This window comes from Colius striatus, chromosome 14 (assembly GCF_028858725.1).
Source record: "Colius striatus isolate bColStr4 chromosome 14, bColStr4.1.hap1, whole genome shotgun sequence".
Lineage (NCBI taxonomy): Eukaryota > Metazoa > Chordata > Aves > Coliiformes > Coliidae > Colius > Colius striatus.
Window position 1 is genome coordinate 6,391,762 of NC_084772.1, and position 12,544 is coordinate 6,404,305.

The 12,544-nt window shown below is 35.1% G+C and overlaps 1 protein-coding gene across 4 annotated transcripts in view; it reads right to left on the reverse strand.

Moving 5' to 3' along the window:
• The window catches only part of FTO (FTO alpha-ketoglutarate dependent dioxygenase), a 232,911-nt gene that overhangs the window by 114,632 nt on the left and 105,735 nt on the right, over positions 1 to 12,544 (reverse strand). Inside the window, exon 9 of one of the 4 annotated variants that reach the window (XM_062007503.1) lies at positions 8,231 to 8,694. The exons of 2 other annotated variants lie outside the window; for them this stretch is intronic. In XM_062007503.1, coding sequence (XP_061863487.1) covers positions 8,571 to 8,694 — 124 coding nt within the window. In that variant the 3' untranslated portion in view covers positions 8,231 to 8,570. Of the gene's footprint in view, positions 1 to 8,230; positions 8,695 to 11,504; positions 12,068 to 12,544 lie in introns of those variants that run through there. One more of the 4 variants, XM_062007504.1, reaches the window with a different exon arrangement.

Below are 12,544 nucleotides of genomic sequence, written 5' to 3' on the forward strand. Positions count from 1 at the left end.
TGAATACCATAGCAAGGTTTAAATTAATATTAGTTTCTGATGATGCAGCTTAAGCCAGGCTTAACAAATCCTACTACTAAGCAATGTGATACACCAACAAACAAGGACAACAACTAATTAGAAAATTATTTTACTTATAAATCAAGCATTTGCGTCCTTGCAGATTTAATTATCATGAATGCATTATTTCCATCACTTGCCAGCAAAAGTCTAAACTTACTGATAAGAAAAAAAGAGATGGAAAAAAAAAATTCTTATTTTTTCACTTGACCAAAATAATTCCCTTGAACTTTGGAAGCCCTTACATTTTTTTCAAGCATTTCTAGAAACAGCTAGTAAAAAAAAAATTTCATCACGCAATAAAAAGGCTTTTTGACACATGAAGACAAAAGCTTCAGGCCGTTTATTAAGACTACTTCCTACTGTGTTGGGCTTTGTTTTATCTCATAATTAAAATCACACCTGAGCTGGGCCATCTGCGAGAGTGTATTAAGTTTCTTACAAAACATGAAAATCCTTTCATTTTTTTTCCACATAAATGCCAATAAATCTTGTAGGGTTTTTTTTTTTTTTTTGGTGTGTGTGTGTGACACAGAAAAAAATAATATGCTTAAATAAAGGTCAGGCTTTGAGCACGCAAACAGAATTATTTTTCTTTATTCAGCATCAACTGCACCTCATAGTAACTGATTAATTTAAAAAAGTTGTACACTTAAACATAAAAATGAAACCTTTCTTTCAATACTTGAGGAGTATGTCTTCGTACTGTTCCTCTTGTAAGATAAATATAAAAATTAGTAAAAACTGAAGGATTAGGATTTTCCATATCACTTGACAACTAGAAGTGAACAGAAAAGCTCAGTTGGCAATCTTCAAAATCAGGAACTATGCTAGTCTGCTAATGCATATGCTTATAGATTCTAGTGAGGAAAAAGAAATGATATGCATTTCAGAAATGTAGATACTTTATAAAGTTCAAGGTTTTAGTGCCTTTTTTTTTCTTTGGGGGGATTTTTTCTGTGGTTTTGTTGGTTTGTTTGCTTGTTGGGTTGATTCTAAAGAGAGACCAAGAAGATTTCCCTTCACAGAAAGACATTACAGAGAGAGGAATCCATAAATATAGTCAAAATCTATCACACCAAGAATATATTTTTTCACAAAATCCTTCTGTGTGCACATTGAAGTACTAATGCCATGAGGACCTCAATTCATGAGAGAAGTTCAACATATACATAAAGTAGCTTGTTTGGAACACATGAAAATTCAAACATATAAGTAATTCTACTTAATTTGTTGCAAGGTCTGTTCATGCAAAGAGATTTATCTACATTCTTAAAATTATCTTGTTTAATGCATCTGTTGAGCAAGGAACCAAATACATATCAACAACATGATGCTTAATCATGTAACCTCCATCACTCAATTAAATTGTATTTTGGTAGTCCAGCAATCCTACTCAAGAAGTTTTAAACTTCTCACTTGACAAAACATGAAACAACTGCCTTACACACAGAGAGCAAACCAATCAGAAGGTCCTGAAATGGCAGTGAAGAACACTGATTTTCCATCTCAGAGTAATAAAAGAGCAAGGAATGGGAATATTATGAAATAAAAGAAAGAAATTGTTTCATATCAAAACATTGTATGTCTCAGAGTGCAAAAGAGAGATAAGCAGAACTGATAACTTGTTTTCATGGGTGAACTGAATGAGCAAATGGTCAACTGCATGCAGTGCTCCATTGATTTCACAAGATTCATCATGCACAGAGGTGTTCCTGTATTACTGGTACTTATTACTTAACTACTAACATGTAGAAGCCTGGAAAAATCATTTTGTTCTATTACAATAATATTAAAAATTATTAATTCTTTCTTTATACAGTTTGAAGCACCAAGCTTCAACACCGGTCTGCACAACCTATCAGTGATTTAAATCCCTTTTAAATTTACATATATTTGAGTTATGATACCATTTATATTCTTAGAAATCCATTTGGCTGATAGTGCACTTAATTAGCAAACATATTTCACTTCAGTTTGTGTTGTTTTAAATTACTTCTGCAACAAAAAAAAGTCTAAATTCTGTGTGTGATAAATAAGACTCAATCATAAAAAAAACCCAACCCACAACTTTTTTTTCAAATGTTTTTTGTTAATATTGCACTGGTGTTAAATCTGAGATTCCGATGACGGCAATAATAACCTAGATGCTCTCATGTGATTTAAAGCAAAATAAATGTTACATTTTTTGACCCTTGCACTCATTGGACCCCTTTAGAAACCAGTATGTGACATTAACATCTTCAGACTCCTTCCCTGTTCCCAAACTTCTCTTCCTATGAAAATTCATCAAATATTTAGTGAGAACTATACTAGAAAAACTGCAGATACCTCCGAGGTGTGATGTAGAATCGTAACTGGGAAGTACCCTACAATGAAGAAATTGCTTTGGCAATGCTGATGGATAATCTTTGTATAGTAATTAAGTAAACACGATGACGAGGTGAAGCAATCATGCATTAGATGGTATATACTAGCAACAGTTACAATATTTCCCCTCACACTCCCCTTCTGTGAGATACGGAAAGGATAAAGCCAAAACAGAACTTTACTTTTGAGAAGCGATGCCTCTGGGTCTACTTTTGAGGCAATCCTGTTTTTACACCTCACTTTGCACAAGGCTGCACCTAATGCACAGCTTCCCTCAGAATAAACTAAACAAACAGAAATATAGCATTCTAGTCAGTTCAAACTTAGGAGCTTCTTCCCTGAATACACTGATACACTGAAAGTGTATTGTTGACTCTGGGAAAAAAATGCATCTCTAAAAGACAGCACAAGGTACATCTACTGTAAATTCCAGTATTGGGAATGGGAATACTGGAAATGGGAAAAGTAATGAACAAACATTACAAGTGTACAAGTTTGCACTCTCTAATCAGCTTTTTACCCCAATTTACAAACATAGAAGAGGTCCAGTTTACAAAGTATTATTTTCAATTCTTTTTCTTCCCTATTTAATTAATGATTTTTATTCTTGAATAAAATTGAATGAATGCTGTCAAAATATATGAACTATATATGTGTATATATATATATATTTATAGATACATTATCCTTGCTGGTTTTCATTGTGTTTGTTCATTTTCTCCTCAATTGAATTCACAGCATTTACTCATTCACAATGGGTCTGGACGTTCACATCTGCACAGCGGTTGCCTATGGAAATGTGTTAAGTATCAGCTTTCAGTGTTCCCCCACATATGTCCTCCCAGCTGTAAATGAGGTTAGGAAACAACACCGTAAACACAGAAGTCCTCTTGAAAGGTAAAACAGGGGAGGAAAAAAGCCTCTCAGGAAATTTGATTTGTACTTAGGTTTTGTTCATAAAGGAACACCCAAACCTTGACAGCATTTCAAATTATTGAAATATAAAATATTAAATGAAGACACAGCAGAATAGGGAATTATGTTTTTATGATAATGTTGTGTTATTACTATAAAGAGCAGAATAAGGCATTACAGTAATAATCAAGTGTACTACAAAAATATAAACGGTTGAACGCTGAGCTCATTGTTCTGAGTAACGAGTGGCTTTATTTTTATTTTCCCCTCTCTTTTCTGAAAGAAAACAAGTGTTTGCAATTCCTTCAGCAAAACACAGATGTCATAAATAATTCCACTATAAACCCATGCTAATTTATTTAATGTGAAACTCCAACACAAATTACTTAGCAGTGAAATTGCACCTCCTTGTACTGTGTATGTGAAATAAAAGCGAACAGATGTGCTCTTCCAAACCAAGCTATTGCTACAATTAAACCAATAGTCATTTTACAAACCAGCGAGCTATTTCATGTGTGTCTATGGTGCTAATCATCGTTTCTCCACTACTTCAGCCCAACAGAACAGCGAGTTATTTATAGAGTTATCTATCTTGCACTTTGCAGATGATGCCTAACATTATGACAACAGTGAAAAGGTCTCCGTACCTGCCTACCTAAAACAAGTTTCTGTAAAGTAATGAATAGAGACAGCTTGGGGACTATCCACCTGCACTGCCTGCCTTTTACTGCCTGCAAAGTGAAACCACAAGGGATTGGCAGAAGGTACTTGTCTGACAGGGCCAGGACAGCCTTTCTCCTCAGTGACAGCCTGGGCCTAGCCTCTTAAACCTGACCCACCATAATTCCTTCACAATGCAGCAGCGAGGCAGCTGACAGTAGCAGCTGCACCTCCTAAGCGAGATGGATGGAATTTTCATAACTAGTTCCCCAAGTTACATTTTACCTTCAAGATAATTTATGAGCTGCTGTGGAGCCTTGAAGAGACAATATGCTTGCCATAAAATTAACTGTAACAGTCTTGTAGGTTATAATTAACACTGGGAGGGTAGCACCAACTGGATGAAACACATGGTATAATTGATGGTGAAACTGGAAATTAAGGAAGCTAACAATATCATTACTGCACATATCACTTTAGTGAAACCTATGCTTTCCAGGGGTTAATTACAATCCCCTTCCAACGTACACATTCTGACGGGAGTGGATGAGTGTCACAGCTAGGAGGAGGCAGGTTTGCTGGCAAGGCCACCTTGCACCTGGGCTGATGTATATATTGTTTTTTTGCCTGGAAGAGATATACATGTCAAAGCAGCAGCACCAGCACCTGAACATCTGGCAGCAGGCACACTGTAGCTTAGAGATAGATGATTGCTCAAGACTCATAGAATATTTCATTTTCTCTGTAGCCAGGATACTTAATGGCAAAGGAAAAAATCCTCTGAGAGATTTCACTTAATGGCACACATTATTAATTTAAATGACTTGAGCAATGAAAAACATTTTAACTTTATATTGCTATAACTTAGCAGCAAATTAAGATTTTTTTTTCTCATCAGTGTATTATCATCTTGGTTTATTACTTTAGTCTTTAGAAACATGCAGAGAAATCCTTTTAGCATCTTGCCTGTCAAGGGAATATTGAACTGAAGATGCAATGCTAGTGAGCTAGTTAATCAGAAATAGTATTATTAACTGCTGCCATCTTTGGAAAGGAGAACGTGCAATTCCTCTACCTGGATCTAAGACTCCACACTCTCTAGTCAAGGCTTAAAGAATCATTACTGTAAGGTATTTATTTGAATTTATCTCAAATTATTTTAAGGAACTTTTGAATTTTTTCTTTTTGTCCCTGGACAAGATATGTGAAAATGAACAGATAAATGATGCAACAGTGTCACCTACAGGCAAGCAGATCAGTTAAAGACCTTCTCCAACATCGCACCCTCTTACCTCTTAAAACTCTTTTCTCCTCTCCTCCAATCTCACTCTCAAACCCCAACACACACATCTGGATTTTAGGATTATCCATATCTTCTGAAACAAAACCATGAGTAAATACCTAAAATGCTTTCAGGATGACCTAATAAAATATAATTAGACTTTATATTTAGTAAACTCTGCCTTGCAATAAACATGTTACACAGAGAGGAAGTTATCTCTCCTGACTTTGGAAATAGGACTATTGTGAATTACCAGTAAGTTGGGGTGTTGCACACCTCTAGAAGTATTCTTGCTTGACTAAGCTGCTGAAGCAACATGGTAAGATTTTCTTCTGCTACTATTACTTATAAGCACTGTTCCCACTTTCGACTCCTGCTATTTACAAAACTCAAAGAATATGAAAACCATTCATGCTATGAAACAGCTTCCCAAATTCTCTGTTTGTATAGAATATCTTGAGCATAACAAATGATAACTTCCTTTTTTAGCATCATCATAGCTTATAATGTAGTAATTCCACAGGAACAATGCATTAAGAATTGAAAATTCCAATCAAAAACCAGAATAAATAAGATAGCCAAATTAAACTGTTAAAATGCCAAAAAGATCTCACTGTTAGTTAAAATAAGCAAGTAAATCTAATTCTGTTCTCCAGTTCATCTTGGTTTCTCTGATTAGTTGATACATCTCCAACCCATTCTTTGGCCTCCAGTGGACTGCACTTCCTTTTTGTCCAAAGATGTTGACATTGCCCAGTAATGTATCATGGCTCTCACCAGCACATGACTATGTGTATATGTTACCACAACTTTTAGAGCAAGTACACTGCAGAGAAATGCAACAGTTTGATATTCTCTTTTTGTCCATAGCCAGTCATGACATTTATTGGTTTATCACTGCCTCACAACCATGGTCTAAACTGCTTCAAGCATTGATCCATCTTGCTCAGTTTCTACATCCACTCAATTTTTAGCTGCTCCAAAAATGTCAGCAAACGTACAAATTAGTGTCAGCTGTAACAGTTGCTTTGTGTGATATACACACCTGCCTACTAGGGTTGGAGAACCAATGTATTTTACATAGGCCATCAAACACAGATACCCAATGGGAATAATCTTTGGCACTATCTACCTGAACCATATTTGAACCGCTGACTTGAAAACAAAAGGCTTTGTACTTCATTATCAATTCCCAGAGCCATCAAGATCTATATATGTAGAAAAACTTTAATAACATCAGGCTGACAGCATTTAAGACTTAAGTCATGCACTTATGTAAGCATCATGATGTATGCATCATGACATGATAAGCTCACCATTTGGCTGGGTAAACCCTTTACATCATCCCCTGTTTTTTCTATGCTGGTAATATATATAGATTATTTAAAACACATCCTCCAAATTAAATTTATTTACTTGAGCTTTAAGACAGATAAAACTGTGACAATAATTGTACTAGGGCTTCTATTATTTTACAGAATTCTATCTACAGATCCATTTAATTTTAAATGTCTCATTTTAGACAAAGTTCTAGTTCATACTAAGCTTTCAAATAGTTTTATGCACATGTTCCATACCATAACATTAACACATTTTGCTGAAGGCAAATAGAAGTATAGATTGACACTGCAGAAGAAAAAAGCCTGAGTGGATAAAGCTAAATAAAGCTATAAGAATTTTTTATTCTCTGGACCAGTCACACTCTATCCCCAGCTTATAACATCAGGTCTTCAGATAATATGGGCAGTTACTGAGCACTGTACACCACACTGAATTCTCCTGGCTTTTCTCCTTTTCCCCTGCCTCTGGCAGACACCATTCTCTCTTACAGGAATGATGACAGCTGATGCTAATGCTGCTTTGTGGTTCAACTGTCTGATGATGTGGCTAACACTTTGTCTCCACAGATTATAAATTTGTCACCTCCATGATGTATTCAATCACCAGTATTCTGCAGTCTGGAAATGAAATAATCTCCATTTCCTGCATTCACATCTCCCCATGGTAGCAAGCAAACCATTGTCAAATCACTGGAAAAATATCACTAACTATCTTTTCTGTACTGCAATCATGAAACCTTACATAAATAAGGAAACATCACTCATGCAGACTTTAAAAGCCTGTCGAGGTGAAATAAAGTAAAATAAAATGAAATGCATTCAAATAGAGTGGAAAATTCTTTATCATTTTTTGTTTTGGAAACTTTAATTGCGCTATAAATAAGGACTACATTTGTGTCAGTTGTCAGATCTGGAACTGTCACCGAATCATCTTTTGAAAAATCTAACATAACAAGAAGAAAAGTACGAAACCAAAACAAGGAAATGTCAAAGAATTCAGCAGTTATTCAGGTATGGGATGATACACCTCATCATGGTTTTGGAAGTGAAGCATTAAAACGAAACAAAAATTATAAAGTAAACTTTCAGAGCAAACAATTTCTATGAAGTACCTTAATGAAAGAATGACACCAACAAAAGCCACACACAGAGCTGAAGTTTTGTGATTCGTACTAGCCTGCCCTATAATACCATTCATTTTACATCCCTACACCAAATAACAGTTTTTTCACCATATTTACTGTGTATACAGTGACATCACAAGGTAAGATGCAGCATTTTCTGTAGTAGCCACAGCTTGTAAACATAAAGCTTTTTCAAGGGTAAAAGGTCAAGAGAGTTTCAAAGGAAATAATAGTGGTGGTTAAACAGCAGCATTTAATCAAGCAGCATTTCCATTGTCCAGTAGAGTACTTGTACCTATTGATCCCAAGCTTGGCTGCTTCAAAGACTCCTCAATACAAGAAACACAGGTGAAAGACAGAGGCAGAAAACAGGAAGGGTCACAAGAAGCAAAAGAAGTCTGGTAATAAGCAACTGGTGGAAAGTCAAAGGTTGATCAAGGCAGCTGATGTCTAAGCATAAGTACAGCAGGAGACCTGACAACTTCATTCAAGTCACAGTGCTTTCTTCATTCATTTGAAGCTGCAAGGCTGGTTTTCAGTTTGTCTCAAAGCATCTTCCCGATTAACACATAGCATTCAGCATCTAAGTCACATTCCATCTAAGTCACAGTGTACACTGCCTTTCTGAAAAAGTGGTTTAGGTTAAATAGTGGGTGCTGAACAGTATCATTTTCTTCTTTTGAAGAGTCCACACATGCACAAATACAAGAATATGAATATCAAAGAATCCAAATATAATTTTATTTCTCCTGCTGTGATTTCCAAAATGATGACTTAAAATTTTTGTCCGTGCTTGTTGCTAATTTACTGAGGATTCATTCAAAATGACACAGAAATTGTGCAGAGAGGATAACTGTTATATATAAAAAAAAAGTCCAATAGAGAATATGCAGCTGTGTGTACTGAGCTCTTTACTAATTTCAGAAACATGGAGACTGGATTCCTGAACATGAGAAAAAAAAAATAATGACATTGTAATGTTACACTAAATCATAGAAGTTTTACACAACTGAAATACTTTCCCTTACTCCTCTACTCTACAATTTGTCTGTCAAATCTTTTGAACAAGTGTAGCTCCCATTGCAGTAGTTTCTGAAGTATTCACAATATTTAACATATTTATCATCTTGGCAGGTCAATGAAAGTGTAAAAGATTTCATTATTTGTCAACCAGTCTTTCAACCAGGATTTTCACATTTCATTTTAAAACTAGTATATAGTGAGTTTCTGAACAATACACAAACACTGTGACAGAAGGAAAAAAAGATGCTCTGTTTTTCCCAAAGTCCACGCTAACTTCTTAACCCATGGACTTTTCTTCTGATACAGAAGGAAATATGTTCCTTCTTTAAGTCAACATCACTTTTTCCTATGGCAATAAAGAGTTAAATTACCTCAATAACCTTCTCAGATAAAATCTACAATTCCAAGGTATAAAAAGTTAATGCTTAGGAAAAAAAAAACAAAACCAAAACTTTGTCTTCAAAATAGAAACTAAAATCTGTAACTATATTCCTCTTCGTATCTCATTTAACATGCATACTATTTTAGGAATCCATTCTCATATTCTTCATTGTTCCTGTTATAAAACAGAACAGCATCATCGCAGATTAGGACTCAATTGTCACACTATGTACTTATAATTTAAATTTCTCTATAAATATCACCAGAATAATCCAGATTTCACTGCTAAGAGGTTGACTATCTCAGTAGAATGGTAAATGTTCACTACAGCTAGAAAAATATACATACCTTTACATTGTTATGTCAAAATTGTGAGATCTAAGATGAGGTTTGACAAAGGCAAAAACCACTAAGGAATTGTTGTTAAAGTTTGACTCGAAACCTGAAACTTATATGCTTTGCCATGAGTAAGAACTTCTTGAAGTGTTGTGCAGAGATGGAAGAATATAACAATTTTAAAAATACGATTATCTGACCCACAAAATGTTATAGGATGTGACCTCATAAAACTTTTTATTCTGTTATTTTAATGAGGCAAAGTTTTAAGGTATTCTTAACAGATATAATCAATTAACACTTTTCTGCTGTTTATCTCATCAACCTGAAGAATTTTTTGTTTAATTTATTCCAAATTATTGATTGACAGTTTCATCTGCTTTCACTATGTCAATTTGCCATTATATGACAACTTAGAATCTAAGATTTCAGAATTTGGCTAAGTAGCACAACTACAAAAATGCAACACCATTATAAATAATTTTGGTTTTCCTATCAATTTTTCCACTCCAAAGTTTCTCGAAAGCTTTACGTTTTCCACTACATGGCTGAATTTCCCGTAAGAGAAATGCTGCAATTGCACTCAGAGAAACAGCAAAATGGTCATCAGAGCCTGCATCATAACAAAATCATTTTGGATAAATAAAATTTTTGCATAAAAAAGACTTTTTTAGTAATGGTTTAGATAATTATGGTGGTTTTTTTCAGTAGTTAATAATTTCAATGCAGTGAAACATTATCTTTTAAATTAATCTATTGTTGATTTATTGACAACAAATTAGTTTGGTAGCATATGTATCCATATGAAAAAGATAGAAAAAAACATAGCAGTAAACAAGTGCAGAATGTCATTAAATATTAAACAATAATATTATAACATGACACAAGTTCTATTGGGAGAAATAAGAGATATCATTTTTATTGAATATAGTCCAGTTCTCTTAGGCATTTATTGATCAGGAAAAGTGCATCATTCTCTCTTGAATTAAAGTACTTTTTTTTTTTTTTTGCCAGACTGTTTCTTTAGGATATAACAACTTTTCTGGTTCCAGTTAAAAAGTAAAATACAAAATGACAACAGCATCATCAGTGGGGTAAAAATATTAAGGTCCTTTTTGAAAATGAATCAGGTGCAGATATTGAACTGTACTTTTTCATCCTTTGTCTCACTTTTCAAATGATAATTTCTTCCACAGCCACCATTAAATCTTGATCTATTCCAGCTCTCTGTATGGGTCATTGATTCTAGATGTACCATGGTTATTTTTAAATGTTTCCCTTTCGCAGAGAAAAAGAAGGCTGTCTAGAGCCAGATGGGTAACTTCACACTTCATTTATCAAACCCAATGCATTAGACTCCACCCTCTCTTTCCCACTATTGCTGTTAAATTTCCATATAATTTGGTAACAATTTTCATTATCATACAGTGACCCTAAAAAGTCTATACAGGTTTGCATGGATAGTCCAAAATTCACAGCTGTTCCCTTTACTCTCTATTTGTTACAGTAGAATCTAGGCTCCCCTTGCTTTATAAGCTGAACAGTGACCTTCTATAAGCAGAGGTCAAGAAGGGGTCAGTTCAAAGGGCTAGAGCAGCTCTTTAACAGCTATAACAACCTGTCCATCAGGCACTATCATGCAGTATAAACAAATCTGGGGCTTTAGAAACTCTGGACCATTTCTGTTAACACTTGGAGAACATTCAGTGAGTCCTACCTGAAGTATTTTGGATCACTACCACTCATCACAGAACAACTTGAATCCCTAGATCTGCTCAGATACTGATGACGTCTTTGAGTCAAAAGTATATGAAAGAGTAAGCAATAATGCTAAGTGCACTACCATGTGTTTTGGAACATAAAGCTGTTTGATAATATGCAGAAACACTGCTACAACTTCAAGCAAACAATGGAAAGACATGCTTTAACCAAGCAGATACATATCAAAACAGTTGATATGCCTTTGTCTGAGAACGGCTAAACTTCTAAAAGTTGAATCAGTTTGTACTAACAGTTCCCAGCAGGTATTTTTTTTAAGGTGTTAATGACACAAATAAAACTCATGAAAGAACAGAATGCCTACCTAACTCTACAAAGACCAAGTGTGGAGCAAAGTTTTTTCCAGCTGCCCTCTCTTCATTGACCTAAATTTCTTGAAGTTGTACTGTTCATAATGTGCTCTCTAATGCACAATGTAAGGTAATTAGAGTCATCTGTATTTAACTTCCAGAGGAAAAAAAAAAATCTATTATCTAATCTAGCTGATCCCCTGATAGCCTGTTGAAAGTAAAATACTGTAACCTATTGCCTGCCCTTTGACAAGTGCTAATTATTTCCTGTCCAAGCACATTTTTCTCATGTAATTCCAAAGTACACAATAGACTGATCTCTAAAACATGGGCAGCTCTGCTAGTACCACGGCGGACGTTTTATAACTTTCACCACCGTATGCTTGATGGCTACCACAGTCACTGCTTCATTCCAGACATCTAGCTGAAGCTTTGATGAAGTAAAGTGAGGTGTATGGTAACAGTCTGTTTATGCAGATCATATGGATGAGACTCTCAGATAGGTCACTGGAATGGGAAACATCAAATGGAAAGAAAAAGGATTATGGATATTTAATACTCAAAGGACACTTTCTTTCAGAGCTTTCAAGGCAAAATGCTCTTAAAATTTTCTTTCAGGTGTTTAGTTTTAAGAAGGCCTGCACTTCATCTGCTTCTGCCTCCCCCACCCCCACCCAAGAACTTTAGCATTTCTGTACCAGAGACTAGACTCTGTCTACAAATGCAGCACTGGCTCCAGCCTGTGATTACATCGTGAGCAGCGAGTAGAGGCCAGAAACACTGTAACCCACTTTACTTTTAAATGACTCTCAATTGCCATGTTCTTGATGACTCCCTACATTAGGAAATCATTGTTAAGACTAAACGAACACCAAAAAGATATTCTACTCAATAGAATTGTTTAGCATTCTCTTATCTCTAGGAAGCTTTCTATTCTGGTTGACACCAAAGATGCATGAGTCCCATGGAAAAGCCTTAAGTGAT